We start from the raw sequence: 22891 nt of genomic DNA, 5'->3' as shown, positions 1-22891 counted from the left end.
CATTAGGTGAGTTAAGGTGAGACCGTTCGTCTTCCCCGCTTGTGACGGGCAGGTGAACCTTTGAGACAAACGTACATCAGCAGCGGCGGTTGTTCTCAGTCATTGACAGCTTCACCCCCGCAAAGTATAGTGTAGGGAGGCAGCTGATGTCAGAATGCTGCTTATCCCAATAACCGCCCAATACCCCCCCCACACCCTGAGAACTTCCTATCAGAGAAGATCGACCTCCCAACACATGTTCACAAAAGCACATTTATTTTCCTTTTACAACAATTTCACAAAGTTAAGCATCTTGATGTCACATTGGAAATAGCAGAGGTAGAAAGTACAAATTCACAACAAGGTTTTGTTTGTCTCAACCAACCATGAGTACTCTGACTGTGGCTCTTTATACGGAACTGGTTGGTTGAAACAAAAACTCGGGCTGGATTTGTACTCTCTGGACCATAACTTTCCACCTCTGGGAAATACTCATACAAGGCAACATAAATCAAAGGTTACAGAAGGATGAAGCTGAAATAAATGTGCAGCAGGCCTGGTTCTGTATGAGCAAACTAATGACAGCTAAAATGTAACTAAGAATTCTAAACAAAGGGAGCTAGGGGCCACTGAACGAGGAGTAGGGAGGGTCAAAGCAGAAGGCTTTGTCCACTTGGCTCAGGTAGTGCGTGGAGGTCTTCCTGAAGGAGGAGCTGCTCAGTACTGACCAGCCTGTGCTGTGCCACTGGCTCAGGAACGCCCGCGGCCGGCCCCCCGAGGATGCGCATGGTCTCACACAGGCAGACCCTCCCCCCCACAGAGATGAGCGCTCGTGCTCATTTATAAACTTGTTTTTCCTAAACGTTCCAGCCGGTCCTCAGGAGGATAGAAAAAGCAACAAGTGACAGAAGGACGGCAAACGGAGCAGAAGCTCGAACAGAGGCTTAAATCGGAAGGCCTGAGCCGCGGGAGGGGGAAGTGGGTTGGGGGGCACCGGTCACTTCTGCTGCAGGCGTGCCGCCTTGAACTTGGACACCCGCTTGGGGGGGTCCGGGGGGGCCCTCGGGAGCCAGCTCTTCGGACTTCCTCTCAGGGATGGTGGGGAGCCCTGGAGGAGTGATGGTCAGGTGGGGAATCGATGGCTGCAGCCCAGGGTCCTTCTCCACCACTGTCCCAGAAAATGCCTGCTTTTTAGAAAACAAAATACAGTTTTAAAAATGGTTTCTCTTCATTTGTTGAAAAAGGATTTCCCTCCTTTGGCCAGACCACCTTTTAGCTTACATTAGACTACAATATAACATGCGCTGTCCTTATGTTGAAATCATCTGCCTAAGGGGTTTTAAGCATCACGTCGGGGCAGGCGTTTGAAAGGGCTTCACAGGACAGATGAAAGGCGCCTGTCCTGTCGTTCATAGCAGCCCCCCTTACTGCCACCCGGGCTAACAGAGCCCCTCTTCTCAGATCACTGGGAGCAGATATCACCCCAGACTCTTCATCACAGGACTCACGTCAGCATCTGCCTTTCATCCCCCAGAATCAGAACAAAAGAGCGCCCTCTAAATGTGGGGGGGTGGTATGGCGCCATAATGGTGCCCAAGGGTTGAACACTACCGCGCCCACCTCTGAGGGGCCAGGAGTGGGCAGGGCCCGGCCAGGCACCACGCCCTCCTCGGGGCTGCCCTCACTGGCGTCGCTCTGCGCCGCGTCCTCGTGGCTTGTGGAGCGGAGCGGCCCGCGGCGCTCGTCCATGTCAGCGGCGCTGCTCTCGCTGGTGTCGCTGCACACGCTGTTCTCGCGGCTGCGCGACTTCAGTATCGACTTCCTGGGCACCAGCTCACCGTTCACCACATCCACGAACACCCTGCACACATGGGGAGGCGGCGGTGATCAGGTACCCAGTCTCAGCAAACGGGCGGGGGGGGAGGGGGGGAGACGTAGACAATGTCAGATGGGTGCAGCGGGTAAGCCAATCAGCGACGAGGGGGAGGGGGGCTGTCCCTTCCAGCCGAGTGCCAAGACAGCACAGATGCCAGCTCCCCCCTGACCAGCCCGTGCCAAGACCTGCATCCCAGACTCCACCAGCTGGGAACCCGCTGATGAGGCCAGCACCACCATTGCCGTGGAAACCGTGCTCCCCCCGCCCCCAACACAGTAACCCCCAGGCTCCAGCAGGCCGGGCACTAAACACCGTGACTGTCACCAAGCTCTGCTTCCCACAGAGCAGCTCCAGGGGGGCACGAATGTGCACGAAATACCCGTTTCAGTACAAATATCTGTGAAATATTATTCCTGTTCTTTTAAAATGTTTTAACCAAGCCATTAGAAGAAGGCCTTCCTATGCATGCACCACGGGCTTCAGGTGGCCCTTGAAAAAGGTCCTGTGTAATTATGTCACACCCTCTGATTCCAGGTTACAGCTCAGTTCCTCCCCTGCCAGTCGCTCCGTCTGCCTGCCCCCCCTCTGCCCCCCTCCTTTTCTCCCTGTCTGCCATTCCATCCATCGGTCCTTCTCGCCCACCCGCCCCCTGTTCCCATTGCCTGCTGTGATTGAGTAAGAGGGTGATGACAAACATCGTTTTCCCCTCCACGTGGCCGATGTTGGCCGCAGCCCCTGTTTGGGGCGTGTCAGCCCAGTGTAGTCCCCGACCTGGCAAGCCCCAGGGTGGCTCCCCTCATGTGGGCCTCCGTTTGAACGTCCTGGTTTTCCCACGTCCTCTTTAAGCAGGCAGAAGAAGGTGTGGGCAGGGGGGGCACAGAGGTGCGCCAAAAAGAACAAGAGAAACTGGGCCGCCAGCGAAGATCAAAGACAGTCACTGGGCCGGCTAGGAGGCGGACAGGCAGCGCACCATGAAAGAGGCTAGCAGCTTAGCCCCCCCAATAGAGCACATAGCCCAGACAGACACAGCTACATGCTATAGCAGTTAGCCGTTTTTCACACTCATCTCACCCTTTGACTCCATCCCTGAAGATACGGGGAAAAAAAGATTACTCACATCAATTAATATCATTAAATATACATGCATCACATCTTCAAACTTTGAACTTTCCATGTTCACATAACTGTGAAGGTGCATCTTCCAAGAAAACGTCTGTCACTGACAAAGGCTCCCTGGAGCTTCCAATTGGATGCCTTGGTCTTTGGAGGTGGGACTCTCCAACTCGCTCCCCATTGGCTAATTCAGCAAATCACCCAATTGGGATTAAATGCACAAAGCAAAGGAGGTGGGAATTTCAAGTGCAAGGCAGGTTTTATAAATGCCCCCACAAATAAAGGATAAAGTCGAGTACTAAGGGCACAGATGTCAGAGGGTCCCCAAGGGTCCCTTGTTTCAGCGTCAGAGCAGAGGGAACAAAAAAATGAACCTAAAACAAGGAGGCAGCATGGAGGTCGGTGCCTGAGCGGAGTATAGCAGCTTCCCAGTGAACGATACCGTGTTTTATGTGGCGAATCAGATGTGATGTATTCCATTACAGGGCCCCGGAGAGACCCCCCCCCCAGCCCGAGAGCAAACAGGACTCAAAGACCTCCTCGGCGTGAACTTGTGGGAGCTGCAGAGCGGCGCGGCGCCCCCCGGGGACTCGGGCGGTGAGGCGCGCTGCCTTCCCCGCGCTAAACCCTTTTAACACCTAATGCATGCCAATTGCATTTTCTTTACCCACTTTAATCCTTATCTCCTAAAAGGCGGAATTATTTTACACGTTTAAAAGAAAAAAAAGGCAGAGAGGAAGGGAACACCATTTAGTCAAAGGGGGCTTTTTTGTAAACGCCGTTCTGTCAGGGGAGGAAGAGAAATCTAATCTGGAACTTCCAAGCCGCGGCCCGCCAGGAGATGCGGGAAGCGATTGAGCAGGTAAAGGGGGAGTGAGGGAGGGATCCTCATCTCGCCAACCTCACCCCCCCCCCCCCCCACACCCCACGTGCCTCGCAGCTCAGCGGAGATGTTACTGAGTGCAGCTCTGCCTCCGGAGCAGACGGATGAGTTAGGGAGAAGGCTTTGGCTGTTCGTTCCGGCTGCTCAGGAGATGCTCAGGCTGCCCCCCCCCCCCCCCCCAGAGGAGACACGACGTGAAAGGGGCCCCCAACTTCAAACCAACAGGTTGCAGGTTACTGAGGCTGCCTTGGTCACTGTACTCCGTCTCCATTTCCGCAAGCGTGAACACGCTTCGCCGTACAAAATCCGCTCCCAGACCACAGGCCTCAGTTTTAACGTGGTTTGATGTGGCCCTCTGCTCAGGGGCAGGCCACAGGGGCACAGGCCCCAGCTGAAAGCCGATTGGCCCCCAGACTGCCACCTGCCCTGTCACTCATTGATTCAAAACACATCATTGTCTAATAAGGTTGGTTGGTCGCTCTGTATGAATTATGGCCCCTTTTATGCACCCCAGGGCTAGAGTGACACCCAACACCTTAACCATCATTGGGGTTAAACATTGAAGTGGAATGGGTTGTCGCAAAATGGGCGACCTGCAGGTTGCGTCTGATTGCTTTGCTGCCCTGGACGTAGCCAGACTGTTAGGAACAGGAGCCCAGGGTTTAGGGACGAGCTACTGCCTGCTGGATATCGAGGTCTAAAGGACAACCACAGATGAGCAGAGCTGATCGTATCCAAAGGTGGAGGAGCCCCCAGAGAACAGACAGAGACACGGAGGTGAGCGAAGCGGCTGCGTAACAGCATGCAAGGTACCAGGATTGATTGGGCAAGGCGGCAGACACCCGGGGCAATGCGCACAGGGAGAAAGCCACCCTGTCTTAACTAATGATATACCTGAATGTAAGGTAACCCCTGTACCACCCGACAGGAGTTTCACTGCGGCTCACGGGCACTACCAGTGGCCCACCTGTAGACGTCGGCAGGAGTCCGGATCCTGGGTCGCTCGGGCAGCGAGTGGCCGTTACTTCCGCCACTGTTCCTCCTCTTGCGCTTGGCCTCCTCTTTGCGCTCGCTGTACTTCAGTGTGGTGTTCTTCCCAGTGTTTATCCTCACCTGGGGAGAAGGGGAGAGAAAGAGACCCAAATGAAAAAGGGGTGAGAGGGGGAGAGCCCCAGGGACAGGAGTGAGTAAGTGTGTCTGCATGAGTCAAATGTGACAGGTGATGGTGGACCCCACTGCTCACCATTTGGAACTGCCCCCATGCCAAAAACAACATCAGCGAGACTTTCTGCAGCTCGGGGGCCCCGCAGCTGGGCCAAAGGCCACACACATGCACTTATGAGGATGCACACAGCATTTATGTTAAAGGAGCATGTAAACGGACTGCCACAGCTCTGAACGGTTCCAGACTGGAGCAATGAGAGATGTCCAGCTCTAGGACTGGTGTCATGTGGGCCGTATAAGAAGCCTGCATCAATCAGAAAGCTGATCACGCTGAATAAACACTAGGAGAGCAGGACGGAAATGCTGCAAAGGGCTCTGGACACACGGAACAGGGAGAGGAGAAAAAAAAAAAAAAAAAAAACACACAACAAAGTACATAGATAAACATGTGTGGTATCTGAGAGGAGCTGAAGCCCAGCACTGCAAGGTAGAAGCAATGGCCCACATTATCTGGCCTAAAGGCACCAGTTAACACAAATTAGGGTCTTCTGGGGGGGGGGTACGCTGTTAGGCAGAGACATTACACACAGTGCCAGGAGGGAGGCTGCTGCACATCCAAACGGCAAGAGGGATAGCATGCAGGGCAGCATCCCAGTCTGAAATACTCATCGATGACTGACGCCGTTTTCGAAGACTGAGCTGGTGTCATGCTGATCGCCACGGCGACCCCACAACCATCGCCTCTGCGGATGAGATCACCTTCTTGGGCTCCACCGTGTGAGAGAAGTAGATCGTCGGCACGCACACAGCTTCCTCCTCGCCGTGCGCCGCGGAGCCATTGCCGGGGCAGCCAGGGGATGAAGCCGGCCAGGTCTCGCGCAGGTGAAGGCCGTTGGACAGGCGCCCGCCGCCTGCGTCCTTCTCCTCCTCAGAGGAAGACGACGTGGTGTCTTCACCATTCCCATCCGGGCCCTCGAGCACCCTGAAGAGAGAAACGGCGGATAGGGGTATCAGGCGAGACCACAGGTAGCACCAGCCGGACAGCGGCGAGGGAGACGGGTCCCGACGCTCAAAGGGTGGTGTGGCCAATCAGCACTATTTTTAACGAGCCGCTTGCTCGGGCCAGAATGCATTATTAAGGAGGGCATATATTTTAGTGGATATTTCTAGCTGCCGTTTATTCAGGCTGATTCGGAGGAGCCGGGAGCACTTAACAGCACATGTCATCGCTTATGCCGCAATAGGCGGTGCTGTGACTCGCACCTAGCACGAATCCCAGAGAGTGGGCAGGCCTGTCCACAGGTGAGACTCTTGTGCAGGACCCCTCCCTACCTGTCCTGTTCGTCCATCAGCTCCTCCTGAGCCTCCAGCTCATCCAGCCGGGCCCACAGCTCCTCCTCCGACAGGATGCCTCGCTGGCGCCCTCCATCTGCAGCCTCCTCTAGCTGCAGCACAGCCTCCACCTTGGGTTTGGCGTTGGGCTGGTGTGCCACCCGCCTCTTACCTGGTGGGAGAGCGAGCACGCACACACACACACACACACACACACACGCACACACACACACACACACAACACCCACTTGGCTGTTTACAGGGGAGTCCCACTCATTAGGGGCAAATAATCAACAACACGCATTCTCTCTGCTCGTTAAGTGCCTCCGCAGAATATTAATTACCGATTGACTAAATGAACCAAGAAGAACTCTTGCGAGGAGGCAACTCAGAGCAGAGATACGGATGTATCACGAACAATTTAGTATGCATATCAAATGGCTCGGCGCTGTTGTTTTTTCCCGGCTGCTGATGAATTTCCAGGTGCATTATAGCATTAATAAGAACACTCGAAACGTCCCGAGAAGTCTCTCAGTCTCCGCGCCGGTGAGATGCATGTGCGGCTCCTCTAATTAAAATCGCTGTCGTACAATAGGGCAGCAGCTCGGTGACGCCACACGGAGGCGAGGCGAGGATGCAGCGGCGAGGCCAGGATTTATGTTAAATGTTTCCCCCGTCCTGCTTACACATCAATACACCCGGTTCAAATTAATTATTGATTAATCGCTTTCAGTCAAAGCAAAATTGCACACAGGCAATATTAAACTATGAGCTTAAAAAAAGGCGGCGGGGGGTGTGTGTTGGGTGGGGGGTTACAGCACCAAGTTTGTCCAAATCATTCATTACTGTTGTATTGACAACTACGACTTACTAATCAGCACAGCCGAGAAAATAAATGGTCAGCTCACGCGTCAACACCCCCCCCCACCCCAGCCCGGCCCCTCCTCCTACCACAAAGCATTAAATCTCAAATGGTGCCCGGGAGACAGTGCCTTGTGGATGTCTTCGGTGACAGGTGATGGGGCGGGTCGGGCGGCGAGGCGAGGCATTCGCCACCAGGCCGGACGGTTTGATCAGTGCATGGATTCATGGGCCGCCCTGGGACAGGACCCCGGCACCATTCAATCGTGGACGGCCACCGCAAAAGGTCAAGGCAAAGTTTACAGCCAGCAGGGCCTTTAACATATTCACAGTCAGCTTTTAGTACGGAGCGGCCCACATGGCTAATGAGCGGAAACTGATAAATATTTGCTGATAGCCTGGAAATTCCCATGTCACGGACCTTAGCCTGAATGCTAAGCGTGGCGGGCTAGTGCAGGGGAAAGAGGAGGGGGGAGGCTGTGGGCAAGACCCCAGGTAGCCAGGACGATGCCAGCTCACTCCGACGGGGAACCCAGAGGTGGCGTGTGGCCAAAACGAGACAGAACGTGGCAGGCTGAGACTCAGCTGAAGTGACTGACAAACTAAAATCGGCGGATGACACCCACCCCCGGAGGAGGCGGAGCCACAGGTGATCAATGAATATGACATTCTTACCTTTGATGGGGATTTTTTCATTGTCCAGCTCCTCTCGGATGTCCACATAGTCGCCTTTACCCTAATGGAAGGAGGCTGTCAATATCATCGCTGGAGTGATGACCCCACCCTCCCACCCTCGGCAAAAGCAACGCAAATGCGCCGTGAGGGGGTACTCCTGTGGGCTCTGGCAGACAGATAGGCTGGTGATGGCGGGGGCAGGCGGAGGAGCCCTGCAAAGAGGGCTGCTCTCAGCGGCGCCCAAGGAGAGCCCAGCAGGCAGGCTGTACTCTCAGCCACGCGCACCGCGCACACACATTATGCAGCGCAAACATATATGCCAACTTATTATCCTGTCTTTCAAAGGGGGGGGAGCCCAGGTGTTTGTGTAACCTCGCCGTAATTCTCCCTCAAGTAGAGCTCAAATATGGACAGGCGGGACGACGCCGAGCGCTCGGGTGCGAGCGGGGAACACAGGGGATGGATTTGATTAGCGTGTCAGGGGCCATGACGGGCACTTGGAAGAGGGGGGTGGGGCTTAGAGCGGTCCTGGCCTGCGGTCGCTCACCCCCAGGACATCCGCATCCTCTGTGAAGCCCAACCTGTCTTCGAAATTCTTCGTCACTTTTTCCAAGTCCTCCAAAGTGTTTTTCACATCTGTAAGGAAGATAAATACAGTTTAGGGATCTGGGGGGACTTTGGGGTGGGGGGGGGGGGGTAGCAGTGGGGGGGGAACTTGATTTACAGAAAGGGATGAAAAAATATATAAAAATGAATCAAGGTTCAGACGAAGCTGCAGACCTACTGGGCGGAGGCGAAAACACCGATAGCATCTTTATGGTCAGACCCAGCAACGTCTGATTTCCAAAGCGTGAAGCAGAACACGGTCAAGGCAAAGATGATTAAAGCGTCTATATGGGTACGCTGCCTAAAAGCACAGTGGGCCATTTGTCTCCGTCTCCCGATATTCAAGCAACATCTGGCGCTGGGAGATTTAGGTTAGACAAGTAATTAGCGCCGCGAATCCGTCCTACAGTGGCAGACAGGTGTATTTTTATTTCAGAATCAATCACGCCTCACCTTCCGGGTCGGACGCCCACGTGGCTCCGGTCACACGCTCTATGGCGGTGAGTAAGACGGGCACACAGAAGGACCGTGGGGGGGGGGGGCACAAGCTAAAACTGGTTAGACTGGACAAAGGGCTGCCCTAGTTACATTCCACCCGGCATTCCAGTGAACGGCTCAGTCGCCTAATGACGACCGATGATCATTGAGAACTTTTAAAAGGCACGCATATCATTTTAACCTTAGCAAGACACTTGACCACGAGACAATTCAGGCCTGAAACCTGCCGGCCCGGACACAGGAGCGCCCCCACCACCCGGGACGCTTCCAGACACGCGCTGTAGCCTCCCCATGTCTGCGCAGAACATGTTTTCTTCGCAACTTCATGGATTGAGTGGTAAAGTCCTTTAAAATGGAAATGCACTTCATCATGGTCATTGGGCCCGTGGCTCTAATAAATCATCGCCCAGAGCAGTCCGCACAACTTAAAGGAAAACAAACCGCATCGAACAGCTCTTCTTTGCTCAGTCTAATGGGGTCACATTCAGAGAGCGTAATTTAGCTCTTATACAGGTGATTGAATATTCCTAGAAAAAAAAAAACACTCCTGCTTGCTGTTCCGTGCTTCATGTGGTAAAATATTAAGTTACCGGCTTAGCTAACGAACATTTCGCAATCTGTATGTTTTTAAAGGTTACCTTGTCCCCCCCCCACACACACCATCAGAGCTCAAGCTTTTGATAAATGTCAAACCTCATCACAAATAAAGGTCTGAAACATCCTCGCGAATAGAACAACTTCAATTTTGGGTCACTTTCGACGCCTTTTGGACGAGAGCCCTGAGCGTGTTTTAATTTGTTACGGAAGCAGAACACGAAATATGGTATTTCCTGCATTCTGCTTAAGAGGCACACGTTTAAGTTTTCGTGTGCCATATGCGAGCCTTCGGACAAAGAAAATCTACCATATATCATAGTGGGGGGGGGGGGACAAATCCATTGAGATTCAACTCATGGAATTAGCTACAGACAAAAAGAAATTCAAATGTCTACGCTGTACGGGCTCAATCAAAATATTCCGATCCTTGTAACAGAAACTGAATATGTATGAACATCTCAAATAGGCTGAATTTATTTTGAATATTTAATGAGATAAAATATAAGTCTATTTCAGCAACTAATAAAATCACTCTTCTATCAATGTGCTGCAAACTGAAAGTGAATTTGGGGGGTGGGGGGAGTGGGGGAGGTAAAAACAGAAACTCAGAGATTAATCAACATTCAGGGGCTGAATTCCCAGTTATACACTCAGCATCATGAGCAGTCAAAACAGCAGAGTGCCAATCCGCAACAAAATTGCCCCCCCCCCCCCACCCCTCTATGTCCAATCACGCCACAGTCTTCCTCAATAAAACAAATTAACTGATTAGACATTTTAATCTCGGTCGTATTTGACCTTGCAGAACGTATCGCCGACATCTACATCGGCAAAGCAATAAGGCTCAAAATTTTAAAGGGGCGATGCTGCCCTTTTCCCTAAAAAACGGGAGGGGGGAATTAAATATGCGAGCTTTTGTGTAGATGCTGCTTACAAGAGCAATAGACAACCTCCCTGCATGCCGGGGACGATGGGGTTAAGCCCAAATGCATTAACAAAAGAAAATTACAGCGTAAACAGTTCATAAAATCTCACAGCCCCCGATGTTGCTCTAGATCATTAAATTTCTGCAACAATTAGACCTTTTCTCACGGCGGCAAATTGGACCCGTTGCCATGGCGAATCTCAGCCCTTAAGTCATATATCTGTGATTGCGGAAAGGTCAGACACAGACAGCCTAATAACTCAAGGAGCTGTTTGACAGATTTCATCCAAGCATGATCACATAACAGCACAAAACTATGTCGGCAGTTGTTAAAAGCAGGGTGGTGTGTGGGGTGGGGGGGTCAGGCAGGAGGTTAAGGTTACGGAATGTTTTCGCTCCACTAAACCGACTCTGATGATGTGCCTAGTCGAGTTGAAAAAGGGTTGTTTTATGTACAGATTCCCGTTTAGATCGATGAAGATATTTATTTTATTTTTTAAGGCGGTGGGAAGGCGGTAATTCAGTGGGGGGGGGGGGGGAGCACGCAGACAAAATTACATGAATCTCACACGAGCTCCTCTCCGGGGAGCGTGGCAGCCTTGGGAACACAAAGCCGTCTCCAGGCTTGCGAAGACACCCCTGCTTGAGTGACGGAGGCATGTGAGAGCATATCCCCTAATCGCACACATATGGCTCGGGGACTGTGCCGAAGGCAGCGCCTCTGTGCCACGCACACTCCGTAATGTCACAAACACATACCCCTGCCAAACAGAAAATTCCTCTCCAAGAACTGACTCACCAGCGACCCTGACAATAGCACGTGAGAAACAATAAGCTCTTTGCTCCCTTAATACCAAACGCCTGTGACATTTTTTAGCACCCCCCCCCCCATCCCCAACCTCGGTCTGTCTGACAAGCAGGACTGGCTGCTGTGCCTGTGAGTTTGCAAGAGCGTGCGAGCTCAGTGTCCCACAGGTGCCTGGCATTACAGGGTCTCCAGCACCCCCTGCTGGCCAGAATGACCAATGTGCCGGCTGGTTAGCTTCTCTGCTCTCGGCCCCTGGGGGACAGCCCAGGTAGACCAGGGAGACGCTGGGGCACGGAGCTGACCTGCTCTGGCTGAAGGTGACCCGCCAACCTCAACCACATCTCTGGATCAGTACAAAAAAAAACAAAAAAGTACTCCCCGGACTCAAGTCATGTGACCTGATGGCCTGGTTGCAGAAGTGGGGCCAATAGCGGTCATCCTGAATCGCACACAACACGTCAGAGGAACAGCAGCGGGCAGCAGCATTCGTGAAGGGAGCCTGGGGGACGTGCGCCCCCCCCCCCCCCAAACAAATGGAGTATTTAAAGGCAAACACGTCGACTCGGAGCTCAGAAGCAGCAGGAGGCGGCGATAAGCGGCTCATCAGGCACACGCTGAGGACAGCCACCGACAGCGCCTCAGGCCCCGGGCCTCCCGCCGCCGCTTACCGCTAACTGCCGTATTTAGCCCCAGACGGCTCCCTAGCGCACTGTCACCTCCCGTAATTGGAGCACGCCACCGCAACACGCTGCCCTCACCTGCATCGGCACAGGTGCCGAGGTGCAGAAGCACGGCGACCCCCCAGGGGTGGCCAGGCCGGGCACGAGGCTGCGACCAAGTGGTTTCTGGGACTCCTGTGTTCGGCATCATTCCTCCACCCCCACCCCCTCCCCATTGAACCCTACTCCTGCACCAACTCCATCTCTGCACCAAGGACCCAGCGGGCCACCTCAAATCCAGAAACATGAACAGAACACACTAGTCAACGTTACTGTTCAAGGTGGAGGTAGGTGGAGGTAGGTGGAGGGTTACGCAACTAGGTTTCTGGGACCCATTGGGCTGCGACCAAACTCACGTTTCTTTCTGTGCTCCACCACCTCGATGGCCTGCTTGGTGGAACAGCGGGCGAACCAGTTATCCCCCAGCAGGACCATGATCTCGTTGGTGTGGACCAGCTTCCCGGGCATGAAGGCCAGAGGGCCGAAGGGAACCTGTCATAGGTAAGGGGTGGGGGAGGAAAGGTCAGTGTTACTGTAATGTTACGACATCTGAGGTGGAGGACCAGACCTCGGGAGGGGCGTGATCTCTCTTGTAGGGGTGGAGGTCAGGTGGGGGTCGGTAATAATGGAATCACGGCCACGGTCGAGATTTCACACCCGTAATGTGGCTCCCAATTACCGACGCCCATCTCGTGAAAGACGGAAGGGAGCCCATTACCACGGTAACTCAAATGAAGTAGATAATTGGGTTTCGGCCATGTGCTGGGGCCCCGGAGCAGGACGTACCATGACGTCATAGGAGAGCCTGTCAGGCAGAGTCTGCAGCCGCGCCTGGAGGGACTCGTAGTCTGCCGCTAACTTTTTCCTGTGAACCATGGCACAAGAGAGTGAGTCAGTCAGGGGAGGGGTCAAATCTCCAAACAGAAGCCATCGACTAACCGCCCTGACAAGGTCTTCACCCCTTTAAAGGTTTCACGATTGCTGATTTCACTACGATGTCATTGGCGCCGCCGTTTCAACAGGAAATGGAAGACTTAAAAAGCAAAAACATCCTTTGTCTTTGAGCGGTTCAAAATGAAGATCAAAATGAATTTATGCCTAACAATAATAACAAGGCTACTCTGTTCAAAAATAATTCACCAAAAACCCTATTAAATAAATGGTCTTTTTGATCAGATAATACACTGTCACTGTTTATGATGAAAGACTTCCGTATAAAAAGGTGTGGAATTTTAAATATGAAAAGAATCAATAGCAGGAACAATGCCACGAAGCTAGACTCTCCATCACGTCTGCCAGCTGTGCTGTTTTTCAAACCTGCCATTTTTATTTGCTTATTTATTTATATTTTACTCCTTTATATGTGCGACTTTGGTTCTAGGTGTGCACTACGAATTCCAGCAAGTGTACAGAAAACCCATCACAGCTAGACTCCTGAGTATACACTCTGAGACAGTCATTCAGACCAACTTCATGGACACCAGCAAATAAACTTCAGAGCCCAAACTTTGACATTAGTAGCACAAATATACCTGCAGTGAATTAATGTGACATGAGAAGTCAACTTCCTGACACACAGGACAATGCCTGCAGTACAATCTCTGTCTACCGAAAGCGAGGCGGGACAGGAACACAGGATCCAGTCCGGTCCATCTCTGGCACATCACCGTTAGGCAGGGGGGTCCAAACATCATCCATTTGTGAGGGAGAACGGCAGGCAAGTTCCACAAGGATTTTCAGCAATCCACGTTGTTTAAAAGACCGCAAGCACTTACGTTTTTCAAAGCTCTCAGGTTCAATTTAATTCCCCCCCACCCCCAAATACATTGCAGGAAGTGGACTGCTCAAAATCACATTAGGGGAAGACAGGGTAGGTTGGTGGATTGGGGGGGAGGGGGGGTATTTTGAGAGTAAAGGAAGCAAGATAAAAGTGGGTGGAAACATGAGGATCTCCTTGCGGTTCATGTGGTGGGAACAGGTAAAAAACCACGGTGCTCTGGATGACACTCACCAGTGCTGGATCTGCCCTTCGCAGCCGCTGACGACCTGTCATCGAGAGTCATAAGCACAGCAGTTATTCAGCCATCGCTCCACGGGAGCAGGCGGCCACAGACACACACTCCCATGCAGAAAGTTATACAGCACCGCCCCCAACAACACACTTAGCAGCTTTACAGCACCTATTTCAAGCAAGGTGTCTGGGAAAGTGGGAGACGCGTGAAGGCGTTTCTAACTGAAGGCCCTGTTCTCCTAACATCACACACAACTGGGGGATTTGACAAGTTTCTAACACACTTCACAACCCACATATTCATATACAGATGCATTTGTCCGTACAGCAAAAGAGAGAAAAAAAACACACACTAAATAAGCAGGACAAATCTGCCCATCCTGCATCTACATCCAGTGTTGTAGGTGCAGGACATTAAACAGAGACTCACCACCTGTGCCATTAACTGTTCCAGTGGCTGTGTTCAGGTAGGCACCTCCGCACTGAAAGGCCGAGAAGCTTCTATCCCCAGGCCATTAGGATCATTAACACCACCAATTAAAAACTAAAATAAGATAATTGAGGCCGGCACTTTAAATTTTCTCACATTTTCTTTTAGATATACAGACACACAGCATTAAGATTTTTGTTAATTTCTGTTATTTAATTTGGTTATCCTTGTACCTTGTTCATTGTCTTCTGGAGTAATCCCAATTTCATTCGGCTCCTGGTGTACCACTACATTCATGACAACCCTGAATAACCATTCCAAATACACAATTTAATGAATAAATAAAATTCAGCAGGAGGAAATCTTAGGAGGGTCATGATACGAAGCATACCTTTCCCCAGAAGCACACAGTCCTCAGAGCCCGGTTACCGGTACCATGGACCGCATTGCCACAGGTCCTATACGGCAGCATCCAGAGGGGGAAGATCTGTTCCCAGGTTCTGAGATGCTGCAGGGGATTTCAGCAGCCGGGTCGTACCAGCCAGATTCAGGCCCAGAAAGTGAGGGAAGGGCAGTCCGTTTACAGGGCATGACTGATGGGAGTTTTATTGGGTGCCACCCAGCCAAGCTTAGACCATAGACTTCGGTTTCTGCCAGCTATAGTTCAGAGCAAAGCTTTTTTTATTTTTTTTTTTTTTTTACAAAAAGACACAAAAATCGACCAGAAGCTCCAAAGCAGCACAGGCCTGATAGATGGGGAAGGAGGACACTGATCGCTGGACCAGGGTGGACCCAAAGCGCTCCAGGTCACCAGGGTCACGGCACGTTGCTGTGGTAATCACAAGTCCTCCCCCCCACCAGGAGCGAGACGGGCTCCTTGTCTCAATCGCCGACCGTGGCGGCACACAGGAGCCATAGCAACGACAGAACACAACGAAGATGTTTTCTGCGAGACAGCGACCGCACTCGGCTGGAGTCCATCAGGTCAGCCGAAGCAGTCATGGGGGTTAGGGCAGACACAGCCTTATTTTCAGAGCTACAGCAGAAAGTCACACAGAACTTCTACAGGATGACAGTACAAGGTCACCGCGTGCGAGAGCAGCCATGAAGACATACATGTACACAAAGGGAATACTGATACCAGAACAAGACTAACTTCTAGGGTCCGGCACTGCTTGATCGGGCCATTAATACATGTTGTTTAAAAGCACTGTATTGATCCGACAGTTGACGAGTGCCGAGGTTTATCTTCTGTCCTTTAAGGGACGAAGATCTAAGATCTAAGGGACGATGCCCCCACCCGCTTCAGCACAACACCGTCCCCCTGCCATGTCCTACTTGTCTGCCAATGTACAAAGCTAGCACATTCCACAAATGGCCCTGAACGTTACAGCAGCAGTAAATACCAAACCCACACCCTGCCAGCATGCCCCCCCCCCCACACAGCAGAACTGCATTCCATATTTCAGCCTTTGGATGCACAATAGGTCAGAGTGTATCGAACAGGCACCCTTCCAGGAGACGTCCCTGCCTGGACGTGGGATCGATAGCAGTCAGGAATTCTGCCTCAGACGCTTCTCTACATATTTGCAGAGACTGGGCCGATGGCGCTGTTTCACGCCAGGGGCCCGTGCAACCGGACACTGGACCTCCAAACGACCCCAGGCAAATAGGGAAAAAATAAATAAATAACACACACCACACAAGCAATCTTGGCACTCTAAAGAGGGTAGACAGAGGTACGTTCGACTTGGCTCAAGTCCAGGCGGGGCAGCAAGCCACTGGTTCGACTTACGAAGGGGGCGGGATTCGGCCAGACACTTAAACTTCGACCCACGTGAAAGGGAGCCACGCCGAATACCCGTGATGAGCTGTGAGGTGAACTAACAAACACCCAAAAGAACATGGGCAAAACCAAGCAGAGCAGTGGGGGGCAAAACCCCAAAAGGTGGGAAGTGGCGACGTGCTGCGACGGGCTGGGTGGGTCACCACCCTTGTTTCAAGCCGCTGCACGCGACAATCGGTGGACTGTAACGAGACTCCCCAATTTCACGGGATACAGGGGATTACAAACTGAAGGAGCACCGTGTGTTTTTCCTCCCTCCCCGCCATTCGAATGTCTAAATTGGGATTTTCCGTTTCCACAATGACATGGTGCAGTCTTTAGCCAAATCAATGGGCTCTATTTATATGCGCTGTAATCCTTTACCCAGCGCACGGCTGACAGTTAAGTGGCTTCAAATGACGCTGAGGCAGAGTGCGGGTCATCTCCCCCCCATAAATAGATGCCGATGGCACGTTCCAAAACAAACACTAAGGTTATCATTAATGTTACCTTCACTACGGACAACATATTGGCGCTGAAGGTGCGATATCACCAAGTTACTATTATCATGATTCATTCTGGAGTGGAGGGGGGGGAATCCAGAAGCCACAAGCACCAAGGTCCCTCCCAAGGCTGAAACGGACACCCTTCTGGCATCTTCTGCATCCATGTGCCGGACAAGTCTGAGATCGACACCTATCACTCCATCCCAGGAGACGCGAGCTGGACCCGAAGGGCCGCTATGGGGAAATACCCTCCACCCCCAGTAGAAGCCAACCCACCGGGGCCCATTTCCTATAAAACTTGAGAAGAGTGTCAGCTCATCCCTGGAGCGTGCAACCAGCCGGGCCACCTTCCGCACCAAACCAAAGCCGCTACGTCCCCCAGCCCCCAACCCCTTCTTTAAAAACTTATTTATAATTCCAGCAGGCGCCTTTCTTGGGGAGTGTGATAAGCCCAGCCTCGCCGTGCCTTGCCCGCATTCTCGCCCCCGTAGTGGCGTACTCTAATCAATGTGGGGAAAGCGATCTGTCAGGGAATCTCTGGCTTAAAGAGCCAGGCCTGAAACGGGGGATGAGGCGCGTTATGGGGGGCAAGGTGCCGGGACTTAGAGCGAATGGAGCAACTTCACGAGATCCTTGTCAATAAGGATTACGGGGGGGGGGGCTTTTATCTGTGGTGCCACACGCAGGTGTGCAGATGCACAAGTCAGGCACCTTTTAAGAAAGATTCTGCTGCGTTTATACGAGCAACCTGTATTCATTTAAACTCATCCAAATCCTAAATCTGCTCGGATTCCACAACCATATGTTCAATATGAGATTTAATCTTTACCAACAGAAGGCAATTTTTCTTGAACGCAACACAAGGGGGAAAAAAAAAAAGTTTGCTGCTTCCCCTAAGGAGAAAAAGAAGTGCTTCCCGGTACTCTAAACCACTGCATTCTTCAAAACAAAAAAACCCTGCCGACAACGTACCCTCTGGAAATTTCACGTCTTCAGATCACGGCACGACGGAACTGTATCTAACAGCAACCTTTCCCTCTTCTACATTCCCAGAAGCATCAAATCAGCTCTAGCAGTTGTCAGAGGGGAAGCAGGAGATCGTTTCTATGCGATATCCTGCAAATACCAGATTGCCAACAGATTAAAAACAAAATGCAGAGAGATCCACAGATTAGTATAACCATCAAAATACATTTCAGATTTCAGTTACAATGCCCTCTTGCGTGGAAAGCCCAAACACAACCTCGCATTGTTCCTAAATGCCATTTTGCAAACGGGGACGGCGGATTTAATGAATGCGCGGCTAGCTGTCAGCGTCGAGTGGCGCGCATTAAAATCAATGATTAATAAATTCAAAACACACAACAAACTCAGAGGGGAGATGGGGGGGGGACCCACAGAGCTCCCTGGGAAGCGGTCTCAGTGTAGGTCCTCGCGCCAACGAGGCGGCCACTCAGATGCCTAATGGAAAGTAGCCGACGCCAGCTGTGTGCCTGTGAATAAAATCACTTTAATTAAAGGAATTACAATGGAAAGACGTGGGGGTGCACGGGGAATGGGGTGTGAGAGGGCGGGGAGAGGGGGGGCACAGCAGATAGGACTGGCAGGAAACGGCCCTTGTGTTTGACATGTACGCACTCGGAAAACAAAGCCTTGGAGGAACACAGCAGTTTGCCTACCTCCGCATGGCCCTCTGCCCGCTGAAAGGCCACATGTCGCAGCCTTAATAACAGCCCTATCTCTGGAGGCAGCCCAACAGCCACTCTCTTCACCGGCACCAATAACCAGGCCCCAGGATGCTCCATACAGAACAAGAGAGCATCTGAGGAAATCCATATGCGTAGTTGGGTGCGCATCACAACCTACATCTAAAAATACATTCAACAAGCAATTACACTGTGCAATATTTATGTAAATTAGGAAAGCGGGCCTGCTTTACAAATAATTCATAGACTATTCAAAAGATGTGTTGTCATTCTCCCTTCTGGTGGTAAGACCCTACCATTTGTTCCATTAGTGATGGTACATATATACGGGAACATTCGTAAAATTATTTAATTTATATTTGGCTTAAAAAATACATACTATAAAAAATATTAAATATATATTTTGGGAAAATCAATTATGAACAATTCAACAGTTTATTAATTAAACATGTTAAAATAATGTGCATTAAGTCTCAGGGAGGTAGATCACCAGGAGCCAAACCTAAAACAATGACCTGTCAGCACATCCCTCGACCACAAGAGGGCAGCATGCACACACATACGACACACCAAAAGCTAACGTCTTGCACTACCTCTACTTTCGTTTTCCAGCTGAAGGTTCGGGTGGCTGTTTAGCCAGTCCTGGTATCTGCCCTTCACCCTCCATCTCCTGACCCCCCCCCCCCCAGTCCAAAACATGCCACTCCTAAAATCGAGATCCACCGCCTGCCCAGCAGGCTGTTAATGGAGCTGTCCCAGGCTACTGGCCAGGACGGCCGGCTGCTCTTTTTGGCCCAGCACGCGCTCCATCCCCCGACCAGCTGACACACATGCTCAGGCCACTTAGACAACGATCTTCTCCACCTCCTCTAGCAGGAAGGAGGCCTGGAGGCAGACCAAGTAAGAGCAGAACTTCTGTGCATTTGGACGGGGAAATAAAAAAAATAATAATTAAAAACACCCTACAGTAACACAGTTTCTTCCCGTTTTATTAAAATAAAAAATCTGAACACCTCCGGCTTCTTCAGAAAGTCCTAGTTTGTCATACCATGACGTGGAATTAATGCTTAAACCACCACCGAAGAAGCTTCTCGAATCATTAAATCCAGAAGAGCACTGTCTGATGACAGGCTACAGGCACTGCCATCTGTCAATCAAAGCTGTATTACACAGCATACCCAGTTCAAAGCTACAGGAACCCAGCGAGCCCAAAAAGCAACTAAAAATAGCTACAGCAAAGTGACCCTACCGATCGGGGGGTGGACGACCGCCTCTCTGCTGGGCACTGCTTTCATGGGAGCTCCCCAGATGGAATGACAGGAGGACACACACCAAACAAACTTCAAGGGTAAATGACCCATTGGGGTTATCAAAGTTGCCTCCTACCCATTCAAGTCCTTCATCTGCATTTTAGTGTTGCTATGATAATTCTAGAAAGTTCTGCATTCGCATTAACTGACCCCATGCACTTTTTTTTTTTACAAAAAAAATTTAAAAACCTGCCAGAAAGCAATCTCATAAGGCCTCACAATACAAGACAAGACATTCTACAAGAAGCGCGTTTCCAAACGACAGTGAAGATGTACCAAAATGGCTCGACAAGATGACGCTGGCATGGGTCGGGGAACAACTTGTTTACTGCTGTTTTTCTGGTTATTAGCAATCACGGATGAGAAGATGCAAGACAGACTGGACTGCGGGAACAGCTGTGACACCACACTGCGTTGCTTCAAAACGACAGCAATCCAGGGCCTGGTCGACCCCCCATCCCAAAACCGGCTCCCAAGGCTTGGCAACACGTGGCAGCCTGGAGGACTCGTGTACACGGATGTGTCACATCCAGAATCTGCAGCCCAGATGGTGGACAACGGACAGACTTTCTGGGGAAGCCAAGCGACTGGCTGGACAGCCACATGACCTCGTCCAGGAAGCTGGATCAAGAGAAACATTTGCCCGTCTCACAAAACAGCGGTGACAACTGCAGAAAGCCACAGAACTCTGCAAAAAGATTCTACAACACCTCTGGGTTTGAACAACAGATCTTCTGCTACAAGCCGACACTGGGGAGCTGCCATAACAGCAGGCATTTTCTTCAAATAGTATTGAAGGAAGAGGAGAACACTGAAGCCGATAGAGCAACTCCAGCAGCAAGGGGCCTCTTCAAAAACCCCACACATCTTTGGTGCAAACCATACAGATTGAGCAATTGATGCCATACTGACCTGAATGGATGGAGCCCTGGAGTTGAATCCATTGTCAAGTTTCTTGACAAGACTCTCCATCCATCCATCCATTTTCCAAACCGCTTATCCTACTGGGTTGCGGGGGGTCCGGAGCCTATCCCGGAAGCAATGGGCACGAGGCAGGGAACAACCCATGATGGGGGGCCAGCCCATCGCAGGGCACACACACACCAGTCACTCACACATGTACAAGTTTGACTCTCAAACAACTGAATTTCCTTCCTGTGTTACTGGAAGGAACAGCAAGAGATTTCCAGTTGCAAAAACAGAGAGACTAGTGAATCCTTCACGGCACATAACAGGGGGAAAGGAGGACATGGAGTACCACACACCACACTGCTTTAACCTTTTTAAAGGAAAGTAAGCATTAATACTGCAAATATTTTTGACCTCCTAAACAATGAAGAAATTCAAGCTACTACATAAAAACCCAGTGCTGCATATTCAGAACCAACCCTTTCTTAGCAAGCACATCTCCAAGATTAGGCAAATTATTTTCAGTATATTACAGTTTATTAAACTTACCCTTCGTCTTTCAGCACACACATATCAGCACTGAGAACTAACTGCTGACCATTTTAAAACAAGCTTCCCATAGGTGGAGAACCAGGGGGAAATTATGGATTTCGGTCCATTACAATTCCTGTCTTAAATGGTGAAGTACTAGCTTAGTAGTTTGTCTCCGTTACCCTGAATACCAATAAGCTTAATGTGAAGAGAAATGTATTTGGAATGGTATTGTAACTAGAATATGGTTAACATATACAATGTGACAACACATATTGGGCTTGATATGAGAATATCCAGATAAATTTTGTGAAAACTCATTTGAAAAGGAGTCATAAAAATAATCCACAAAATACACATCGATTTTTTTTTTTTTTTTTTGCGGGGTATGTGTAAATAAAATTGTTTTGAATATATTTATGGCACGAATTTCATTGTGGTCTGACTTTAATCACTCGGTAATATGCACGCTTCGTGTCTTGAAAAGGCCACAATAATCTCGAATTTCTTTTCCTAAACCCATGGGCTTCCTTGAAAAGCACGCTAATCAAAGCTCGCCATTTCGAAGCAGCCGGCCTTATCTATTCTGCGTGCGTGAGAGTTGTCACACTTTCGGTACGGGCGACTCGATAACAGCAGCACAGGCAGCGTGCTTCCGTCTGGGCCTAGGGGCTTGAAACCACGCTGCAAGGTGATGGTGCGCCGCAGAATCAGGATCCGAGTCTGGATCTGGAGAGACTCACGGCCGGAGCCCGGTACCGACAGCGGGGAAACTAGGGACGCAACACGTGATGAGGAAGTTTCTAGAAAGTTTCACACGGCGCAGCCACTGCGCGATATTAACACAAACACGTTAATAAACAGTACATAAGAGTTAAAGAAAAGGATAAATAAATGGACGTTTCGAAGCAGGTACCTTGGCGACGTGCAATCGGGAGCATTAAGTAGGTCACAGAATAGAAGGCTAGTAAAAAAAAACGCCGTTTAAATCCCCTCACGGTTATTTGCTCAACTTTTGTTTTTTTTACCTTTTTGTGCTCCTCGCGAAGCCTGCAAACGTTTTGCGGGAGCTCGTTTTCACTACACATTTCGGCCATCTTCCCATGTGTCGGTGAAATAAAAGTGTATTACAGCCACGAATTCACCTCAGGGGTTGTGAGTCCTAAAGAAATGTTTATGGATGCAGTCGCAGGTGCTTCCCAGCCCGTCCGGCCTCCTTTTATGCATCAATGAAACAGCGACGGTTATCCAAGGCTTCGGGATAGGGACCATTTCACACTCGCATTTTAGGTTGCGACGGTTTCCTTCCAGAGAAAATTGCAGTGCACTGTTATTTCCCCCGAGCGTCAGCGATGCCTCTCCACCGGCGCCATGTTCCTCCTTCTCCCGGTGCACTCTGGGTAACACGTCTCGCCCAGCTACTGGAGGCACGCGACGCCACGGAGCTCACGTGAAAAGCTGTACGTGTCGCGCGTCGGCCTTTAAAAATACATCTTTTTAACCGTTTTTAAAAACTGCATCGATTTGCATCTCTCCATATATTACGTTTTAATCCCATACAGTTCACATGGCATTGTTTATAAATGCACTGTCACTGAGGGTAATTACGCCGAATTCATTATATTCA

General features: G+C 50.8%; 1 protein-coding gene across 3 annotated transcripts; it reads right to left on the bottom strand.

The window, feature by feature from the left end:
• Window positions 1-238: 238 nt before the first annotated feature.
• uri1 (URI1 prefoldin like chaperone) lies at window positions 239-22687 on the bottom strand. 3 transcript variants are annotated; one of them, XM_049030313.1, is made up of 11 exons: window positions 22293-22687; window positions 14048-14082; window positions 12823-12901; window positions 12393-12528; window positions 8431-8519; window positions 7884-7944; window positions 6348-6519; window positions 5775-5997; window positions 4819-4964; window positions 1600-1840; window positions 239-1166 (listed from the first exon to the last, which is right to left on the bottom strand). In XM_049030313.1, exons 1-11 carry the CDS (start codon window positions 22359-22361, stop codon window positions 924-926), a joined length of 1494 nt encoding a protein of 497 aa, XP_048886270.1. In that variant the 5' UTR covers window positions 22362-22687; the 3' UTR covers window positions 239-923. The 3 variants fall into 3 exon arrangements, with proteins under 3 accessions (XP_048886270.1, XP_048886271.1, XP_048886272.1); XM_049030314.1 differs by having other exon boundaries at window positions 239-1163; XM_049030315.1 differs by lacking the exon at window positions 22293-22687 and adding an exon at window positions 14478-18905.
• Window positions 22688-22891: the final 204 nt, after the last annotated feature.

Source organism: Brienomyrus brachyistius, chromosome 11, assembly GCF_023856365.1.
Source record: "Brienomyrus brachyistius isolate T26 chromosome 11, BBRACH_0.4, whole genome shotgun sequence".
NCBI classification, from domain to species: domain Eukaryota; kingdom Metazoa; phylum Chordata; class Actinopteri; order Osteoglossiformes; family Mormyridae; genus Brienomyrus; species Brienomyrus brachyistius.
Note: the sequence above shows the minus strand (reverse complement) of the source record. Positions and strands in the feature narration are given on the sequence as shown.